Source organism: Hemiscyllium ocellatum, chromosome 1 (assembly GCF_020745735.1).
Source record: "Hemiscyllium ocellatum isolate sHemOce1 chromosome 1, sHemOce1.pat.X.cur, whole genome shotgun sequence".
Taxonomy (NCBI): Eukaryota; Metazoa; Chordata; class Chondrichthyes; order Orectolobiformes; family Hemiscylliidae; genus Hemiscyllium; species Hemiscyllium ocellatum.
This window is the reverse complement of record NC_083401.1, coordinates 11,191,408-11,214,001: the sequence shown is the minus strand read 5'-3', so window position 1 is coordinate 11,214,001 and position 22,594 is coordinate 11,191,408. Positions and strand designations below refer to the sequence as shown.

General features: G+C 46.2%; 1 protein-coding gene across 1 annotated transcript in view; it reads right to left on the bottom strand.

The window, feature by feature from the left end:
* LOC132817614 (hematopoietically-expressed homeobox protein hhex-like) overlaps positions 1–11,625 on the bottom strand; it is a 126,047-nt gene extending 114,422 nt beyond the window's left edge. Inside the window, exon 1 of the mRNA XM_060828121.1 lies at positions 11,202–11,625. Within this exon, the coding sequence (XP_060684104.1) occupies positions 11,202–11,541 (340 nt within the window). The 5' untranslated portion in view covers positions 11,542–11,625. The remainder of the gene's footprint in view (positions 1–11,201) is intronic.
* Between the last annotated feature and the right edge of the window lie 10,969 nt (positions 11,626–22,594).

Here is a 22,594-nt window from a genome sequence, read left to right as displayed (position 1 = left end):
CAGTGCCAGGCCATCACCACCCCTACTCCTCAAGCTAAAGACCAAGCCTGGAGAGAGGGCATCCCAGAGGGACTGTGAATCTCTAGACTGCCTGCTTTTGTGTAATTAGAGATTGGGGTGAAGATCGGGTGTTGGCACATGTAACTACATCCATAACTCTACCCACGTTAACTCTGGACAAGAAGGCTTGGGAGGAAGGTGCTATATAAGGTCATGATTCTGAAAGCATTCATGTTGAAAACCACTTTATACACCACCCAGTCTGATATCATCATACTGGTTTGAGTGATAATTTTTTGCCCTGCTAATGTAACATCATCGGACAACATCGTGGGCTGAAGGGCCTGCTCTGTGCTGTACTGTTCTATGTAACTTGCTCCCAATTACAAATCTGCAAGAAACCAGTTTGTGGTCAGACAAAAGCCTCCTCACATTTTGCCACTCACTTGATGATAAGAAACTACCACTGGTAGCAGTTGTCATTCTCCAACTACAACAGGCTCCTCCTGTTCCTGTGTGCTAGTCTTTAGGGGCCGAATGGTCTCTATTTGTGACAGGATGATGTTGCAGTTGTACAGGACGTTAGTGAGGCTGCACTTGGAGCATCGTGTTCAGTTTTGGTTACCTTGCTATAGGAAGGATGTTATTAAACTGAAAAGTGCGCAGAAGAAATTTACAAGGATGTTGCCAGGACTCGACAGTCTGAGTTATAGGGAGAGGCTGGACAAGCTAGGACTTTAGAGAATAGGAGACTGAGGGGGAATCATAGAGAGCTGTATAAGATCCGTATAGAGGTATGCAACGGGTGAATGCACTCAGTCTTTTTCTCAGGGTTGGGAATCACAGACTAGAGGGCATCTGTTTAAGGTTAGAGGGGAAAGAATAAAAGGGAACCTGAGGCACAACCTTTTTTGTTGTGGTTCTGTTCGCCGAGCTGGGAATTTGTGTTGCAGACATTCCGTCCCCTGTCTAGGTGACATCCTCAGTGCTTGGGAGCCTCCTGTGAAGCGCTTCTGTGATGTTTCCTCCGGCATTTATAGTGGTTTGTCTCTGCCACTTCCGGTTGTCAGTTCCAGCTGTCCGCTGCAATGGCCGGTATATTGGGTCTAGGTCGACGTGTTTGTTGATAAAATCTGTGGATGAATGCCATGCCTCTAGGAATACCCTGGCTGTTCTCTGTTTGGCTTGTCCTATAATAGTAGTATTATAGACCCTATATACCGGCCACTGCAGTGGACAGCTGGAACTGACAACCGGAAGCGGCAGAGACAAACCACTATGAATGCCGGAGGAAACATTACAGAAGCGCATCACAGGAGGCTCCCAAGCACTGAGGATGTCACCTAGACAGGGGACGATGCGTCTGCAACACAAATTCCCAGCTTGCCGAACAGAACCACAACAACGAGCACCCGAGCTACAAATATTCTCCCAAACTTTGAAAAACGTTTTTTCGACAGAGGGTGGTACGTGTATGGAATGAGCTGCCAGGGGAAGTGGTGGAGGCAGGTACACTGACAATATTTAAAGGGCATTTGGACAAATACATGGTTAGGAAAGGATTAGAAGGATATGGGCCAAGTGCAGGGAAATGGGGTCAGCGTGGACGGACATTTTGGTCGGCATGGACCATATTGGGCCATAGGGCCTATCTCTGTGCTGTAGGACTCTATGGCTGTATGACTGTGACTGTATGACTGTGACTGTATGACTGTGACTGTATGACTGTGACTGTATGATTGTATGGCCTCCTCTCGTTTTGGATAACAGCCTAAAGGGGAATGAATGAACCCATTCCTTCGGGCCACAGTCTGTGTGTAAGAACCTCTCACTTTTGTTTCAGATGCTGACTCTTCAGCCCTTTCACATTTAATTTTCCCGTGGAGAAAGTGAGGACTGCAGATGCTGGAGATCAGAGCTGAAAATGTGTTGCTGGAAAAGCGCAGCAGGTCAGGCAGCATCCAAAGAGCATCAGGAAGAAGGGCTCATGCCCGAAACGTCGATTCTCCTGCTCTTTGGATGCTGCCTGACCTGCTGCGCTTTTCCAGCAACACATTTTCAGCTCTAATTTTCCCGTGGGTCAGGGATGGGAATTGGAGTTGGTTACTTTCATCCCCTCCTCCAGCAGTTTGTAACTGAATGATTACCCAACACCCTGCCACTTCAGAGTTCACTGTGGGACTTGTCACTCCCAATACTCACTTCTGCTGTTAGTTCCTTATTTCTTCGTTCACCACAACACCCTCAAACGACACAGTATTGCTATAATTGCTCATATTCTGCCCTGCGGAGAGGAAATGTCCCCCTATCAAGCCTCGGCAGACTGTTACCAATTTTCAAACACTTCCTGAATACTCAGCATTGCCAATTGCAGATATCTATATGTTCAAGTATGTTTTTTTTATTTAAAAGAATCCAACCGGAAGAATGCTCAAAGCTGCACTTTTAAGATAATTTAAAATAATGAGATAGTTTGCACAAAAAGCTCAACTTTGCTTCTTTCCCTCCAGAGACGTCCCATTTACCAGAATTACGGTAAACAAACTGGCTTTTCTAAGTAAAGATGGTGGGGGGGGGGGGGGGGGGGGTGGGGGGGAGTGGTGTGCAGTGATGAGGCAGTTAATATTGAGACACATGCACCATCTGATCACACCCTGCTTCATGTGAAAGAGGAACCAAAGTAATCGCTTGGGCCTCACCGGCTGAAAATAGGTGGATTCTGTGGGTTTCGAGTGCACAGGGTTGGACACACTGAGACTGCTGAAATCTGCTGGCATTTTCTTTATCAAAGAGACATCAAGTAAAACCACTGATGGGGAAATCGGGGCCACACATCCAGAATTCACCTCAGCAATATTTCAGATGACAGCGAGCAGTGTTTGAGTTGGTCTCACACAGCGAGACAGATATTAGAGAAATGTGAGGCGATGGGCGTTGGTGGGAAAGGCCAAAACAGACTCAATGGTACAACTTTGAGGGGGGTACAGGAGCAGAGGAACCTCAGGGTTCAGGTGCATGATTCTCTGAAGGGGGCCAGGCAAAGTGCAGCAATTGCCAAGAGGCTTCTGGGATCCTTGGGTTTATAAATAAGAGACGTAGGGTATTAAAGCAAAGAAGTGACGCTGCACCTCGACCAGTCATTGGTCAGACCACATTCGGGGTATTGTGTTCAATTCTGGGAAACTTATTTAAGGGGAAATGTTAAAGCCCTGGAGACAGTGCAAAGTAGACTTACCAGAATGATACAGGAATCAGAGCTTTAAATACAAGCGAAGATCAGAAAGATTGGGTTTATTCTCCTTGGTGCACAGAAGATTAATAAGTGACCTTATTGAGCTGTTCAAAGTAAAGAAGAATAATCTTTTTCCACTAGTTGGTAAGTCAGTAACTCGGGTTCACAATTTTAAGATTGTCAGCAAGAGAGCTAGGAATGAGATGGGGAGAAACTTCTTCACTCACAGAGTTGTTGGGATTTGGAATGTGCTGCCCGGAAAAGTGGTGGAGGTGAATTCCATAGGAGGTTCCAAAAGAGAGCTGGATATACATCCGAAAGGGATGAAGTTGGAGGGATGTGGGGATAGGACAGCAGGGTGGGCCCATCTGGGTAGCTCTTTCAGGAGCCAGTGTAGACAATGGGTCAAATAGCCTCCTTTTGTACGGTAAATTTCTATGATTCTACGGTTCTACAACTAGACACCTATTCAGAGAGAAGTAGCACCATTGTTGTTTCTTGCCCACATCCCCAGATGATCAAGGAACAGTGAGTTATGTGGCTTGAGAGGACAGCAGAGTGATGGTTGTACAATGTTTAGCTCCATTCATCAAGCCTCAGCTACTGAAGTGTTCATATGCAGCACAATCAGGACAACAGTATAAGGCAGGAACAGGATACTGAGTGTGGGTGATCAGCCATGATCATAATGAATGGTGGTGCTGGCTCAAAGGGCCAAATGGCCTACTCCTGTTCCTATTGTCTATAACATCCAAACTTGGGCTGATAAATGTCAAGTAATATTTGCACCATTTACATGCCAGCCAATGAAAACCTCTGACATTCAATGGCATCACCATCACTGATTTCCCCTCTGTCCAACATCCTGAGGGTTACCAAAGACTACCAACTGGGCTCACCATATAAGCACAGTGGCTACAAGAGGCTAGGAATACTGCAGTGAGTAACTCACCTCCTGACTTCCCAAAGCCTGTCCACTGTCTACAAGTCAGGAGAGTGATGGAATACTCCCCACGTGCCTGGATCGGTAAAACATTCTCTTCAAAGCCATTCAGGATAAAGCAGTCCTGATTAGTGTGGAACCCTGACTATCACTGTAGTTTTCACTCTCCCTGCACCCTAGATACACACTGACAGCTGACTTGGATAAATATTGCCATTGCTTGACCAAAATCTTGGAATTCCATCCCTCAGGTCATTGTGGGTCAACCTACAGCACATGGACTGCAGCAGTTCAAGAAGGCAGCTCACCCCTACCTTCTCAAGGGGCAACTAGGGACGGGCAATAAATGTTGGCTCAGCCAGCAATGTCCTCATCCCATGAAAGAAGCATGGAGAACACATTAATACATGGATTGGGGAGTATACAAATCTATTGCTGGTTAAAGCGCAGCAGGTCAGGCAGCATCCAAGGAACAGGAAATTTGACGTTTCGGGCACAAGCCCTTCATCAGGAATGAGGAAAGTGTGTCCAGCAGGCTAAGATAAAAGGTAGGGAGGAGAGACTTGGGAGAGGGGCGATGGAGATATGATAGGTGGAAGGAGGTCAAGGTGAGGGTGATAGGCCGGAGTGGGGTGGGGGCCTAGACAGGGTGGTGTACAGCAGGTTTTCTGCCTCAGGGGATGTTACTGAGTCCATTATACTTTTGCAGAGCAAATTACTCTGATTCATTATTTTATTCCAGCCTTTTTCTACACTTGATTGGTGGAATTTGAACTCACATTGGTTATGTTTAGGGGGGGGAACCACAATGGAGGAAGAGAAATAGGCCATTCAGCAGCTGCTCCACCATTCAATAAAATAATAACATTACAACAGAATAAAATAAAATTTGACGCTGAGCCGCATAAGAGATGTGCAAGGGGAGGGAAAAGTCCACAGCTTATTCAAATTGTGAAGTTCAAGAAACATTTTAACGATCAGAGAATCATCAGTCATTTCAGCACATAAAGAGATCATTTGGTTCCTCGATTCCACTCAAGTTCTCTGTCTTCAGCAATCCGGTCAGTCCCATTTGCCTGCTTCACCCTCATTGTTTCCTGTAAGTCTGGGTTCCTCAAGAGCCCATTAAACCTCTGTTTGGAATCGGTCATTGCCTTCCCCTCCATCACCTTTACATACAGTGAGTTCCTGGTCATGGCAACTTTATTTTCTCATTTCCCTCCTCTATCTCTTGGCCCAAAATCTTACACGCGTGTCTGCTTTTCCATAGAGTCATAGAGTTGCACATAGCGGAAACAGACCCTTCAGTCCAACTCATCCATGCCAACAAAATATTCTAAATTGATCCAGTCCCTTTTGCCAGCATTTGGCCCATACCCCACGAAATCCTTCCTCTTCCTTGCACTGTCAGCTAACAGGGACAGGTTTTCTTTGCCTGCCTTATCAAAATTTGCTCTTATCTTGCACTTTGAATTTCCCTCAACTAATTTGTTTGAAGGAGCATAACCCTATCTTCTCTGATCCAATATTGCAGTTAAAATCACTCAGCACTGGAATCATTCCGAAAAAAGACCCCTCTGAATCCTCACAGGCACCTTTCCCAACCTATGGTGACCAGAACTGGATGCAATTTTATGGATGTTACTGAACCGTAGAGGTCCAGTATCTCCCTATTGATGTACCTAATACCTTTAGTCACAAAGCCTATGATCTCTCATGGTTTGCTATTTGCTCTACCAATCGGTCCCACCACATCCAACACTGTCTCTCCCTGCTTTCTTCAGATAAAGCCAAAAATTCCCCTCCTTATCTATTTTGCCAAATACCTTCCCTTGCATTTCTCTGCATTAAACTCCGGCTGCCACTTGTCTGCCCATGTAAAAGATGCAAAGAGATGATAAAAAGGGTAGGGAGAGCTTAAGATTTCAGTGAGCGAACTCAGGGTGGAGGGACAGAAGAGTGGACCAGGTATCAGTTCAAACATGTCAGTAAAGAATACTAATTTCCTGCTTTTAACGAGAAGTTAAATGTACCAGTGTGCTGAAGGAGATTGCAGAGTTAAGGTGTCATGAGGCCAAGGAGGGATTTGGAAAGAAAGTGGAGAATTTTAAAATGTATCAGAAGCCAAGAAACGAAGAAATGGCCGAAGAGTGTGGGAAAGTGAGATTGAAGCAAGTCAGCCATAGTCCTCGGACACAGTTTTCGCAAGAGGTCATTCAGCCTATTGTTTTAAATATACTTTCTAATCAACCTGCTCAGCAATATTGTTACACACCTTTGGAACAGGAGGCACCTAGCCCAAAGTTGGGACACTACCACAATGGCCCTTTCTCAGCCCATTGTTAGCTTATGTTCACTCCCTGAAGGAATACACCATACTCCTTTCACTTTTTCTGCAGCCATACTTTTCAAATATCAATCCTTTTCAATGTTACAATGTACACGGAAGAACATGACAATTTATTAAAATAAGGCACACATAAAAATTATTTAGTATCTCACACCTGGTATATGCAACTCCTATGTTTTAAAAACGGTGAAAATGGATATTCTTTGCTGATAGGTTAGAACACATTTTTGTCAGAGTCATAGAGTCCTATAGCCCTTCGGCCCAAACTGTTCGGTACCGACCAAAATGGCCGACCACACTAACCCCATTTCCCTGCACTTGGTCCATATCCTTCTAATCCTTTCCTATCCATGTAGTTGTCCAAATGCCTTTTAAATGGTGTGCTTTTGTGCTGAAGAAGAGTAATTTAACAGTCTTTTGAATGGACCACTTACAGATCAATGTTGTTAAGAGTCATACAGCACAGAAACAGACCTTTCAATTCAACCAGACCATGCCGAGCACAATTCCAAACTAAACTAGTCCCACCTACCTGTATTTGGCACATATCCCTCCAAACACTTCTTATTCATCTACTTATCCAAATATCATTTAAATATTGTAACTGTACTCGCATCCACCACTTCCTCTGAAAGTTTATTTCACATACGAACCACTCTCTACGTAAAAAAGTTGCCGCTTATGTCCCTTTTAAATCTTTCTCTTCACAACCTTAAAAATATGATCACCCCCTTACCTCCAGTTTTGAAATCCCCCACCCGAGGACAAAGATGTCTGTTATTCACCTTTTCTAAACTCCTCATGATTTTATAAACCTCTGTAAAGTCAGCTCTCAACTTTCCACACTGGAAAAACATCCCAGTCTATCCAGCCCCTCCCGATAACTCAAACGTTCCATTCCTGTGAACGCTGTGAACTAATCTGGCAACATTCTGGTAAATCTTTCTCTACACCTTCTCAGTAGCTGGAACACTACATTCTTCATTCTGTTTTATGACCCGGATTTGCATGGATAGCCCCCAAAATATTTCACTGTATTTCAGTACGTGACAATAATGAATCAAACCACGTACAAGACTTGAAATGTCAACTCTGTTTCTCTCTCCACAGATGCTGTCAGACCTGCTGAGTTTCTCCAGGAATTTCTGTTTTTGGTTCAGATTTCTAGCATCTGCAGTTGCTTGCGTTATTTAATATTTTCGTTGTTTCCCTCACCTTTTGAATCATAGAGTCATTGAGCATGGAAACAGACCCTTTGGCCCAACTCATCCATGCCGACCAGATATCTTAAATTAATCTAATCCCATTTGCCGGCATTTTCCCTCTAACCCCTTTCCATTCACACACCCATCCAGATGCCTTTTAAATGTTGCAATTGTACCAGCTTCCACCATTTCCTCTGGCAACTCATTCCATACACGTACCACCCTCTGCGTGAAAAAGTTTCCCCTTAGGTCTCTTTTATATCTTTCCACTCTCACCCTAAACCTATGCCCTCTAGCTCTGGACTCCCCAACCTCAGAGAAAAGATCTTGACTATTTACCCTATCCATGTCCCTGATGATTTTATAAACCTCTATAAGGTCACCCCTCAGCCTCCAATGCTCCAGGGAAAACAGCCCCAGCCTATTCAGCCTCTCCCTATAGCTCAAATCCTCCAACCCTGACAACACCTATGTAAATCTTTTTGGAACCCTTTCAAGTTTCACAACATCCTTCCGACAGCAGGGAGACCAGAATTGCACATGGTATTGAAAACATAGAACATAGAACAAAACAGCACAGAACAGGCTCTTCAGCCCTCAATGCAACGCCGACCTGTGAACTAATCTAAGGAGACAGTGAGGACTGCAGATGCTGGAGATCAGAATTGAGACAGTGGTGCTGGAAAAGCACAGCAGGTCAGGCAGTATCGGAGGAGCAGGAAAATCAACGTTTCAGGCCTGAGTCCATCGATTTTCCTGTTCCTCTGATGCTGCCTAACCTGCTGTTCTTTTCCAGCACCACACTCTCAGCTGTGAACTAATCTAAGCCCATCCCCCAAAACATGGCCGAACAAATGCCCTGTACAGCCGCAATATGACCTCCCAACTCCTATACTCAATGTACTGACCAATGAAGTTACAAATCACACAACACCAGGTTGTAGTCCAACAGGTTTATGTGGAAGTACTAGCTTTTGGAGCGACGCTCCTTCATCAGATAGTTCATGGGGCAGGATTATAGCTTCCTGATGAAGGAGCAGCGCTCTGGAAGCTAGTGCTTCCACATAAACCTGTTGGGCTATAACCTGGTGTGTGATTTGTAACTTTGTCCACCCCAGTCCACAGCGGTATGTCCACCGCAAGGCTGACCAATAAAGGAAAGCATACCAAACCCCTTCCTCACTATCCCATCTACATGTGACTCCACTTTCAAGGAGCTAGGAACCTGCACTCCAAACCCTGGGAATGGTGTGAGCAGATGGTTTTCGGGGGGGGGGGGGGGACTGCAGAGATATTTGGAGATAAAGGGGAGACTCCCAGGGATTGGGGATAGCGCTGGGAAGGGAAGAGTTCTTTTTCTCTGTCAAGAAGTTGGCATTTCGCCCTACCCCAGATGACAGGAAAGGGAAAGGGTCTGAAATCCACAGTTAGCATGGACCAGAAATCTGTGTCCATCAGAGCTGCCTGAGACTGAGAGCTGAAGTCAGCCTGAAACGCGAGGGAAATTGAAACTGTCTGGATGTTTCCACGTGTTTGAGCCCTTCCGACCCGTTCCCGATGGGCACTGATCCCGCCTTACCGTCCTACAATTCCCGGCAACAACACGCTACCTCCGTCCCTTCTCGGTCCGAGAACAGATAGAAAGGACAGAGAGAGAGAGAGAGCGAGTTGCAGACCAGTGTGCCTCCTGGAGAATGGAAGTGATTGTCCCGATGCTCGTTTACAGTGAAGGGCAGGGCTGGCTGGAAATCCAGAAACCTCGGATGCAGCCTGAACGGCTGTGCTCTTCCAGCACCACTGATCCAGAACCTGGTTTCCAGCATCTGCAGAAATCCAGGGAGCTTCAGAACCCCCAGCTCAAAGCGGATTTGACGGGGTTAAACCCTCCGCACATCCAGTGCAGAATTCCTCAGGGAGTTCTGGGTTATGTGTGTGCTCTTTTTAAAAAAATTATGTCAAATAAAGCGTCTCAATCTGACACCACCACAATATTCTCGCCCCGAATGTATTTTTTTAAAGCATTTTTTTAAATCAAAGCGGGAAAAGTTCTCTTTGAAATCTACAGGAATACAAAGAGAGAATTATCCGAGAGCTCTCTGCGCGTCTCATTCTCTCTCAGCTCCTTTCCGGACACTTCATTATTCCTGCTTTTTACACATTCTCTCCTAATTTGTTATTAATCTTACCCCTCTCCCATTTCACTCCCTCCCTATCTTCCTACAATTTTATTGCCAATAGATCCCGTTCGTCTGAAAAAAACCGAGTATCTCTCAATCTCTTTGGTTCCTCTCTCCTTTCTCAGTCTTTACTCCGTCTCCCACACCCTAAAACAGACCCAAAGAACTGTGCACGCTGGAAATCTGAACCAGTTCTTCTGAAAACAATCAGGACTGGTAAAGTTAACTCTGCTCTCTCTCTCTCTCCCCAGATGCCGCCAGACCTGCTGTTCCTCCAGCACTCTGATTTTGTATAATTTTAACTCTCCCTTGGGTGTGCTTGCTCTTTATCTTTCCCTGCTGTGCTTTCTCTTTATCACTCTCCTGTATTCTCTCTCTGTGTTCTCTCTCTCCTGTGTTCTCTCTCTCTCTCTCCTGTATTCTCTCTCTCCTGTGTTCTCTCTCTCTCCTGTGTTCTCTCTCTCTCCTGTGTTCTCTCTCTCCTGTGTTCTCTCTCTCCTGCGTTTTCTCTCCTGTGTTCTCTCTCTCCTGTGTTCTCTCTCTCTCCTGTGTTCTCTCTCTCCTGTGTTCTCTCTCTCCTGTATTCCTCTCTCTCCTGTATGTGCTCTCTCTCCTGTGTTCTCTCTCTCGTGTTCTCTCTCTGCTGTGTTCTCTCTCTCTCCTGTGTTCTCTATCTCATGTGTTCTCTGTCTCTCTCTTGTGCTCTCTCTCCTGTGTTCTCTCTCTCCTGTGTTCTCTCTCTCTCCTGTATTCCTCTCTCTCCTGTATGTGCTCTCTCTGCTGTGTTCTCTCTCTCTCCTGTGTTCTCTATCTCATGTGTTCTCTGTCTCTCTCTTGTGCTCTCTCTGCTGTGTTCTCTCTCTCTCCTGTGTTCTCTATCTCATGTGTTCTCTGTCTCTCTCTTGTGCTCTCTCTCCTGTGTTCTCTCTCTCTCCTGTATTCCTCTCTCTCCTGTATTCCTCTCTCTCCTGTATGTGCTCTCTCTCCTGTGTTCTCTCTCTCTCGTGTTCTCTCTCTCCTGTGTTCTCTCTCTCCTGTGTTCTCTCTCTCCTGTGTTCTCTATCTCATGTGTTCTCTATCTCATGTGTTCTCTGTCTCTCTCTTGTGCTCTCTCTCTGTGTTCTCTCTCTCTCTGTGTTCTCTCTCTCTCCTGTGTTCTCTCTCTCTCCTGTGTTTTTCTCTCTCACTCACTCTCTCTCGCTCTCTCTCCTGCGTTCGCTTTCTCCTGTCATCTCCCTCCCTGTGTGTCTTGAGTTCGGTCTCCCCGGCCCCGCTCCAGCTTGTAGTCTCTTACCCAGGGGGAGAGGTCTGTAGATGGGGTGCTGGTACTCGGCAGCAGTCGGCTGGAAGATGGGAGCCAGATGTTGTGGGAGCACTGGTGCCCGGTACAGAGGTGGGGGTAGACCAACCTGGCCAGCCCGCTGGTACACTGCTGCCCTGAAGCTGGCGAGTGGCAGCGGCGGTGGCGGCGGCGGGACCACAGCCGGGAACGGGCTGCAGGAGACGGCCCGGCTCTGTGAGCCCCCGGCGGCATCCCGGCTCAGAATGTCCTCGATGTAGAAGCGGGTGGGCTGCTGGGTGGGGCTGGGGGCCCGGAGGAAACTCTCAGCGCCGGGGGGGCGGTGGAACTGCATTGCAATCTCTGCACTCGGGGGGTGGGGGGCGGAAAGCCAGCCACAGAATAACAGACAAGTTATCACTGCACTCAGTAACTCTCTTCTCTCTCTCTGTGCATCCGAGTTTGCAAAAAAAAACCCTACATAAGCAGGGCGGGGACTATTGGCCAATCATTCAACCTCATTGCTCAGAAAGTGGCCATTCGGCCCCTTGCACATGTGCCAACTCTTTGAGAGTACATACTCTCAAACCTGCCTTTACTACTGCAGTCCCTATAACACTCTCCAACCCCCAACCTGTTGCTATATCTCAGGAAAACCTGCCAATTTCAATGCTGGCTCCAAAAGGTTTCGAGTTAGATTACCTACAGTTTGGAAACAGGCCCTTCGGCCCAACCAGTCCACACTGACCCTTCAAAGAGGGACCCACCAGATCCACTTCCCTCTGACTAATGCACCTAACACTGTGGGCAATGCAGCATGGCCAACTCACCTGACCTGCACATCTTTGGACTGTGGGGAAGGAAACCCACACAGAGACAAGGACAATGTGCACACTCCACATAGATCCACACAGTCACCTGAGGCTGGAATTGAACCCAGGACCCAGGTGCTGTGAGGCAGCAGTGCTGACCACTGTGCCACCCATGAATTCTGAAGACACTGGATCAGAAATGTGAACTCTGCTTTCTCTCATCAGAGCTGCAGAGTTTCTCCAGTACTGTCTGTTTCCCTGAATGCTTACACTAATCTGGTAAAGGTTCTTATTGGAAAGTGGTGTGCCCTCATCTCTGAGCCAGGAGGCCCAGAGTTAAGTCTCAGCTGCTCCACAGGTATGTAATAAGGTCTCTGAACAGGACAATTAAGAAAATATCTGCACCCACCAGCTGAGTGTTTTCTTGGATTATTTTCAGAGACTGGTCCTGGATCCCTTGAAGTTGAGAAGGATGAGAGATGACTGTGTATCAATGTACCACATTCTTACACTGCTGGTCCTCCAAGTTACTCTTTGAGAAGGTGGAGGTGAGCTGCCTTATTGAACCTCTACAGTCCATGTGCTGTAGGTTGACCCACAGGGAGGGAATTCAAGATTTTGACCCAGCGACAGTGAAGGAACGGCGATATATTTCCAAGTCAGAGTGGTGAGTGGCTTGGAGGGGAACTTGCAGGGGGGTGGTGTTCCCACGTAACTGCTGCCCTTGTCCTTTGAGATGGAAGTGGGTGTGGGTTTGGCAGATGCTATCTGAGGATCTTTGGTGAATTTCTGCAGCAAATATCTGCCTTTGGGAAGATTTTAAACTAATGTGGCAGGAGGCTGGGAAACAGAGAGAAGACTAGTAGACAGTGAGGTGGAAACTAGAGACTGTAGGTATCATGAAGTTAGCATTTCCAAGGGGAAGAGTAGGCAGAGAGCAGATGAATGCAAAAGAACTGGCAACTTGAAGTGCATCTACTTTAATACAAGGAGTATAGTGGGTAAGGCAGATGGATCTCAGGGCTTGGATTGGTGCCTGGGAGTATGACGTTATTGTGATCACAGAGACTTGGTTGAAGGAAGGGCATGATTGGCAACTGAATGTTCCAGATGCTTCAGACAGGACAGAGAGGGAAGTGAAAGAGAGGAGGACTTTCATTGCTGGTCAGGGATGATATCACAGTTGTGCTAAAGGACGACACTATGGGGGGTTTGAGCAATGCGGCAGAATTTGTAAGGAGCGTCCAGGAGAGTTTTCTACAGCAGTATGCCAATAGCCCGATGAGGGGAGGGGCCATATTGGACCTGGTATTGGGGAAGGAGCCAGGCCAGGTGGTAGAAGTTGCGATGGGGGATTTCTTTGGGAATAGTGACCACAATTCTGTAAGTTTTAGAATACTCATAGACAAAGATGGGCGTGGTCCTAAGGGAAGAGTAATTAAACTGGGCCAAGGCCAATTATGTCAAAATTAGGCAGGAGCTGGGAAATGTGGGTTGGGAGCAGCTATTTGAAGGGATGTCCACATTTGAGATGTGGGAGGCTTTCAAAGATAGGTTCAAGATAGTGCAGGATAGGCGTGTCCCTTCGAAAACATGGGATAGGAAAGGCAAGATTCGTGAACTGTGGATGACAGGAAAAATTATGCAAATAGCCAAGAGGAAAAGGGAAGCGTACATAAGGTCCAGGCAGCTAAGACCAGAAGGGGCCTTGAAGGAATATTGGGAGAGAAGGACAAGTCTTAAATGAGGAATCAAGTGGACTAAAAGGGATCATGACATAACTTTAGCAAGCAGAATTAAGGAGAATCCCAAGGCCTTTTATTCTTATATAAGAAACAAAAGGGTAACTAGAGAAAGGGTTGGTCCACTAAAGGATAACGAAGGAAGGCTGTGTGTCAAACCTGAGAGAATGGGTGAGATTCTGAATGATCACTTTGCATCAGTGTTCACTGAGGAGAGGGACATGATGAATGTTGAGATTAGAAATAGAAATTTGTTTACCCTGGATCACACTGACATTAGGAGGGAAGATGTGTTGGGTAGGCTAAAGGATACTAAGATGGACTAATTCCCAGGACCAGAAGGGATCTATCCCAGGTTGTTGAGGGAAGTGAGAAAGGAAATATTGGGGCCCTGCCAGATATCTTTGTAGCATTCTGAGACACAGGTGAAGGGCTGGAGGACTAGACGGTTGCTCATGTTATTCCAGGTAACTACAGACCAGGAAGCCTGACATCGGTGGTGGGAAAGTTGCTGAAGAAGGTACTGGTAGATAAGGTCTATTTATGTCTGGAAAAGAATGGGCTTATCAGTGATAGGCAATACGGTTTTGTGCAGGGTGGAAATCGTCCCTGACCAACTTAAGAGAGTTCTTTGAGAAAGTGACCAAGTTGATAGATGAAGGAAGGGCTGTAGATGTCATCTACATGGACTTTAGTAAGGTGTTTGATAAGGTTCCCCATTCTAGACTAATGGAGAAAGTGAAATCACATGGTGTGCAGGGTGTTCTAGCTAGGTGGATAAAGAACTGGTTGAGCAACAGAAGACAGAGAGTAGTAGTTGAAGGGAGTTTCTTGAAATGGAGAAAGGTGACCAGTGGTGTTCCACAGGGATCAGTGTTGGGGCCACTGTTGTTTGTGATGTACATAAATGATCTGGAAGAGGGCACTGTTGGTCTGATCAGCAAGTTTGCATGATGACATGAAGATCGGAGGAGTAGCAGAAAGCATAAAGGACTGTCACAGAATACAGGAGAATACAGATAGACTGGAGAGTTGGGCGGAAAAGTGGCAGATGGATTTCAATCCAGGCAAGTGTGAGGTGATGTATAATGGGAAATCTAATTCTAGAGCGAATTATACTGTAAAAGGAAGAGCCTTGGAAAAAGTTGATGGGCAGAGAGATCTGGGAGTGCAGGTCCATTGTACCCTGAAGGTTGCTGCACAGGTGGGTAGAGTGGTCAAGAAGGTATAGTATGCTTGCCTTCACTGGACGGGGTATTGAGTATAAGAGCTGGCAGGTCATGTTAAAATTGTACAAGACATTGATTCGGCCGTATTTAGAATACTGTGTACAGTTCTGGTCACCACATTACCAAAAGGATGTGGGCGCTTTGGAGAGGGTGCAGAGAAGGTTTACGAGGATGTTGCCTGGTGCGGAAGGTGCTAGCTATGAAGAGAGGTTGAGTAGGTTAGGATTGTTTTATCAGAAAAAAGAAGATTGAGGGAGGACCTGATTGAGGTCTACAAAATCATGAAGGGTATAGACAGGGTGGATAGAGACAAGCTTTTTCCCAGGGTGAAGGATTCAATATCAAGGTGAAAGGTGAAAAGTTTAAGGCAGAAAGTACTTTACACAGAGGGTGGTAGATGCCTGGAATGCATTGCTAGCAGATATGGTAGAGGCAGGCACAGTAGATTCATTTAAGATGCATCTGGACTGACGCATGAGTAGGTGGGGAGCAGAGGGATACAGATGCCTAGGAATTGGGCGATAGGTTTAGACTGTGGATTGGGATCGGCTCAGGCTTGGAGGGATGAAGGGCCTGTTCCTGGGCTGTAAATTTTCTTTGTTCTTTCTTTGTACATCCTGAAGATAGTACACACTGCTGCCAATGAGTGTCAGTGGATGAGGGAGTGGTTGTTTGTGGATGTGGTGCTGGGCTGCTTTATCAAGGACGGTGTCAAGCTTCTTGAGTGTTGTTGGAGCTGCACCCATCCAGGTAAGTGGGGAGTATTCCATCACACTCCTGACTTGTGCCTTGTAGGTGGTGGACAGGCTTTGGGGAGTCAGGAGGTGAGTTATTCACTGCAGGATTCCTAATCTCAGTGTAGGCAGTCTCACAGAGTTCTCTTACGAAGAACCATGGTGTCCGAGTAAATATTTGTCTCCCAATCAATACTGAGAAATCATGATGTGGTTATTTATCTCATTATATAGAGTCATAAAGTTGTACAACACAGAAACAGACACTTCAGTCCAATGCACTCACGCCAACCTGATATCCTAAATTCATCTAGTTACATTTGCTAGCACTTGACCAATATCCCTCTAAACCCTTCCTATTCAAACACTCATCCAGATGCCTTTTAAATGTTGCCATTGTACCAGCTTCCACCACTTCCTCTGACAGCCCATTCCATACATGCACAACCCTCTCCATGAAAAAGTTTACCCTTAGGTTCTTTTGAAATCTCACCTTAACCATCCCATCTTAGATTTCCCCTATGCTGGGGAACAGACCTTGGCTATTTACCCTGTCCATGCCCCTCATGATTTTATAAACCTCTGTAAGAACACCCTTCAGCCTCCGATGCTCCAGGGAAAACAGCCCCAACCTATTCAGCTTCTCTCTATAACTCAAACCCTCCAACCCTGGTAACATCCTTGTAAATCTTTTCTGCACCCTTTCAAATTGAACAGTATCTTTCCTATCTGCAGGGAGACCACAATTGAATGCAGGATTCCAAAAGTGGTTGAGTCAATGTCCTGTATAGTCACAACATCATTTCCCAACTCCTCTACGCAATGCACTGACCAATAAAGGCAAGTGTACCAAGCATCTTCTTCATTATCTTATCTACCTACGACTCCACCTTCAAGGGACTATAAATCAACCCCCCAAGGCCTCTTTGCTTGGAAAACTCTCCAGGACCCTGCTATTAAGTGTATGTTACTCACTGTATTGCAACTTAGATGGGACACCTGGAGGAAATAGCCAGATCCTTGACAAAACTCAATGGACTGACCAATAATTGCAAGTCTCCATGCCAAGCTATTGAATGAGGTGTTGCCACTGAATCTATTGCCAAGGTGGCAATCCAACTCTGCCAACTGGAATGCTTAAATATCCCACTACCCCAATGACATCACCACAGGAAATGACATCACCAACCCAAGGAAACCTAAACACATAAATAGAAAGCGGTTCACCAGTGCTTCACCAGAGGCACACTGATGATGTTACCCAATATGGTGACGAAACATCTGAAAATGAACTTTCCAGCTCAGCGAACAAACGTACATACAGAATTCCAATATCCCATGGAGAATCCAACTTCATCACTGATAATATAAAACACTCTCTTTAGGAACTGCTCCCTGAGCTAAGCTGGGAATTAGGTAGTTCCCATGAAAATGCTCCCCTCCCAGAACGCAGTAATTGAGAGTCGTGCTTCTGATAGACAATTCTGGGTAATTTGAACAACAACATGCAACTATTTATTCATGGGATGAGTCCATTGCTGACTCAGCCATTTACTGTCCATTCCTATTTGGGGAGCGAGTGACTAAGAGTCAAACTCCATACATGTAGTCCAGACCAGACCAGGTGAACGCAGCAGAGTTCCTCTAGAGAAATGGATGGGTTTTTAAAGAGAGTGAACAGTGGTCGTCATTACGCCAAGGGGAGGTGATGGCCTGGTGCTATTATTGCTGCACTGTTCATCCAGAGACCCAGACAATGTTCTGCAGACCCTGGTTCATACCCAAGTGCAACAGACGGGGGGATTTGAATTCAATGAAAGAAAATCTGGAATTAACAGTCTAATGATGATCACGACTCCATTGTTGGGGAAACACCCAACCTGTCATCCTGATAGACAATTCTGGGTAATTTGAACAACACCATGCAACTATTTATTCCGGAGATGTGTACTATGCTGACTAGGCCATTTACTGTCCATTCCTATTTGGGGAGTGAGCAATGAAGAGCCAACTACATTACTGTGGGTCTGGAGTCACATTTAGTCCAGATCAGACCAGGTCTGGCCTACATGTGACTCCAGACCCACAGCAACGTGGTTGACTCTTAACTGCCCCCTGGTTAATTAGTGATGGGCATTAAATGCTACCTAGGTAGCGATGCCCTGGTCCCAATAAAAAGCTTCTTAAGTAATTTTTTTACACTTTTGAATTGAAATTCCACCATCTGCTGTCAGGAGATTTCAACTCATGTCTCTGTATCATTAAGTAGTTCCTGATGAAGGGCTCTGGCCCGAAACGTCGAATTTCCTGTTCCTTGGATGCTGCCTGACCTGCTGTGCTTTAACCAGCAACACATTTTCATCTCTGTATCATTAGCCTGGGGTTGCTGGATTACCATTCCAGTGGTAACATCACTACACTATTCCCTCCTTTTTACATAATGTCATACTTTCTATGCTAATCTAATCCACCTCAAAATAATTGTATAGAGTCATAGAGATGTACAACGTGGAAACAGACCCTTCAGTCCAACATATTCATGCCGACCAGATATCCTGAATTCATCTAGTCCCATTAGGCAGCACTTGGCCCATATCTCTCTAAACCCTTCCTGTTCAATTACTCGTCTAGATGCCTTTTAAATGTTACATTTACATTTACATGATGTCTTTCATAGAGTTGCTTCACAGATGCGTGGAACAAACATGTGCATAAACACAGGAATTGTGAGTAGGTGTAGTCCATCTAGCCCGTCCTGTGAAAAATAAGGTCATGGCTCACATGACTGTGGCCCTACATTCCAGTCTCCAATGAGCAGCACAAGGCTACGTTCAGAAAGATGAGCAAAAGCTTTGCAAAGTAATGGGTTTTAAGCATTGTCTTAAAGGAAGAAACACAAATGCAGAGGTTTAGGGAAGGAATTCCAGAGCTTTAGGAAGAAACAGTCATAAAAATCTGTCATGCTGAAGAGGCAAGAATTTATCTTCTTTATTGGAATGTGAGCATGTTTTTGGCCAGCCCTAATTTCTCTTCATCTGAGTGTCTTGCTTGGCCATCTCAGAAGGCAATTACATTGTAATTGGTCTGGAGTCAGATTTAGACCTGACTGGGTCAGGAAAACGGCTTTCCTTCCCTATAGAAAGAGAGGAGATATAGTTGAGGGATAGAAGGTGCTAACGGGGATTGAGAAAGTAGGCTCAGAGAGGATAATTCCTCATGTGGGGTAATGTAGAATGAGAGGTCATCGTTTTAGGTTAAAGGGTAGTGGATTTAAAACAGGGATGAAGAGGAATTGCTTCTCTGAATCTGTGGAATTCACTCTCCCAGAGTTTGCTGGATAGATTGATGGATTGATTGATTGATTGTCACTTGTACCAAAGTACAGTGAAAAGCTTTGTTTACTAGCAATGCAGGCAGATCATAGTGAGCAAGGACATACGGAACAAAAACGTTTAGACAGAGGCATACAGGTTACTTTGCTTATTGAGGCGAGAGAATCCATTCATCATCTAATACCGGCCGGGAAGAAGTTGTTCCTGAACCTGCTGGTGTGTGTGTGTTCAGGTTTCTGTACCTCCTGCCTGGTGGAGAGGGTGGGAGATCATTACTGGGAGGGGTCTTTGATGATGTTGGCAGCGTTTCCGTGGCAGTGAGCCATGTAAATGGAGCCCATGGATGGAAGGTTGGCTTCCGTGATGGTCTGGGCTGTGCACACCACCTTCTGTAGTTTCCTACGGTCCTGGGCAGAGCAGTTGCCGTACTCTCTTTCATCTCAATTGCACCGAGGATAGGAATGTGTTGGAACACTCAAATCTAGAGTTGGCAAAGACAGGAGTGAGGGTTCCAGCAGAAAATCGGCTGGGGTGGGGGGGGGGGGGGGGGGGGGGGGGCGCGGTGGTATGTGGCACATTGGGGGAGAAGCAGAGTACACCAACAAACTGATGTAGAGATATGTGGTGGTTCTTAGCCATGGGACAGGTATGTGGTAGGAAGCACATCTTAGAATCAAGTATGACTCCAAGAGGCTACTGTATGACACTAAAATGGGGCAGGGTGGCTCAGTGGTTAGCACACTGCCTCACATTGAATGTAGAACATGAAACATTATAGTGCACAACAGGCCCTTCAGCCCTCGATGTTGCGCCTATCTGTGAAACCAATCTGAAGCCCATCTAACCGACACCATTCCATTCTCATCCATATGTCTATCCAATTACCATTTGAATGCTCTTAAAGTTGGCAAGTCTACTACTGTTGCGGGCAGTGCATTCCATGCCCCTACTACTCTCTGGTTAAAGAGCCTGCCTTTAACATCTGTCCTATATCTATCACCCCTCAATTTAAAGCTATGTTCCCTCATGCTAGCCATCACCATCCGAGGGAAAAGGGTCTCACTATCTACCCTATCATCTTCTGATCCTCTGATCATCTTCTATTAAGTCGCCTCAACCTTCTTGTCGCTAATGAAAACAGCCTCTAGTCATTCAGCCTTTCCTCATAAGTCCTTCCCTCCATACCAAGCATCATCCTGGTAAATCTCTTCACGGTCAGGACTGGATACATGGCCATGTGGTCAACTAGCCTGTTAGTATTAAAAGAAATGATCATGGATAATTTATCCAATCACATTCCCTAACAGAGGGAGTGGTCAGCAACTAGAAAAGGGGTTTTTGACTGTCACATTCCAAAGTGGAAGATTGACATTCGGAGTGAGAAATGGAGAGTTCCATTCTGCTGATGATAAAGGAGTGAGAGTGGGGTAGTAGGATTAGTTTGGAATTGATACAGGGCTATGGAGTGAGAGTGGGGCAGTGGGATTAATTTGGGATTGATGCAGGGCTATGGGGAGAGAGTGGGGCAGTGGGATTAATTTGGGATTGATACAGGGCTATGGGGAGAGAGTGGGGCAGTGGGATTAGTTTGGGATTGATACAGGGCTATGGGGAGAGAGTGGAGCAGTGGGATTAGTTTAGGAATGTGACAGGGCTATGGGGACAGAGTGGGGCAGTGGGATTAGTTTGGGATTGATACAGGGTTATGGGGAGAGAGTGGGGTAGTGGGATTAGTTTGGGATTGATACAGGGCTATGGGGAGAGTGTGGGGCATTGGGATTAGTTTGGGATTGATACAGGGCTACGGTCAGAGAGTGGGGCAGTGGGATTAGTTTGGGATTGATACAGGGCTATGGGGAGAGTGTGGGGCATTGGGATTAGTTTGGGATTGATACAGGGCTACGGTCAGAGAGTGGGGCAGTGAGATTAGTTTGGGATTGATGCAGGGTTATGGGGAGAGAGTGGGGCAGTGGGATTAGTTTGGGATTGATACAGGGCTATAGGGAATTGTATGTGGATTGGTTCTATCTAAAAACTGACAGAGACATGTTCAACCGAATCTCATATTCAATGGCAAATGTTTTGGATTCAAAAGGTAAATGTCTCGAGCTTTATTATTGGCTTCAGTAAGTTACGTCAAAGGACAGTATGAAATGCCTGTACCTCTCAAATGCCATGTCCCTCATACCTGTGTGTGTCTCTCATTCCCGTATCTCTCAGACCCGTGTCCCTCTTGTCCATGCCCCTCATATCCATGTCCCTCATACTCCTGTGTCTCTCATCCTCGTGTGTCCCCGTGCAAATCCCTATCCAAAGGTGTGCAGGTTAGGTGAATTGCCCATTGTGTTCAGGGATGTGTCAGTTCGAGGTAAAACATAGAATAATAGGTGAGGGAGGATGGGTTTGGGTGGGATGCTCCTCAGAGGGTCAGTGTGGACTTGCTGGGCCTAAGGGCCTGTTTCCACACTGTGGGGACTCTCTAGGGATTCTATGATCTTCTATGAATCCATGAGACCCTCAGACTTGTGGCTCTCATACCCATATCCCTCTTACCTGTGTCCCTCATATCCGTGTCACTCATACCCGTGTCCCTCATATCCGTGTCCCTCATACCCATGTCTCTCATACCCGTGTCCCTCATATCCGTGTCCCTCATATCCGTGTCACTCATACCCGTGTCTCTCATGCCCATGTCCGTCATACCCATGTCTGTCATTCCCGTGTCCCTCATACTCGTTTTTCCCTTATACTCGTGTCTTTCATACCCATGTCCCTCATACCTGTGTCCCTTATACCCATGTTCCTCATACACATGACCCTCATACCCGTGTCCCCCATACATGTGTCCGTCATACCCATGTCTGTCATTCCCGTGTCCCTCATACTCATGTGTCCCTTATACACGTGTCCCTCATATTCGGGATCAGTGGTGCTGGAAGAGCACAGCAGTTCAGGCAGCAGCATCCAAAGTGCAGCAAAATCGACGTTTCGGGCAAAAACCCTTCATCAGGCTTTTGACCGAAATGTCAATTTTCCTGCTCCTTGGATGCTGCCTGAACTGCTGTGCTCTTCCAGCACCACTGATCCTGAATCTGGTTTCCAGCATCTGCAGTCATTGTTTTTAACCACGTGTCCCTCATACCCATGTCCTTCATACCCGTGTTTCCCATATACATGTGCCCCTCATACCAGTGTCCCTCATAGCCATGTCCCTCATACCCGTGTCTGTCATACCCATTTCCCTCATACCCATGTTTCCCTTATACCCGTGTCTCTCATACCCGTGTTTCCCTTATACCCGTGTCCCTTATACCCGTGACCCTCCTGCCCATGTCTCTCATACCCTTGTGTCCCTCTCATATCCGTGTCCCTCATACCTGTGTGTCCCTTATACCCGTGTGCGTAACGTCCGTGTCCCTCATACCCATGTCTCTCATACCAGTGTCTCACATACCCACGACCTCATACCCGTGTTTGTCATGCTCGTGTCCCTCATACCCGTGTCCCTTATACCCGTGACACTCAAAACCGTATCCCTCAGACCCGTGTCTGTCATACC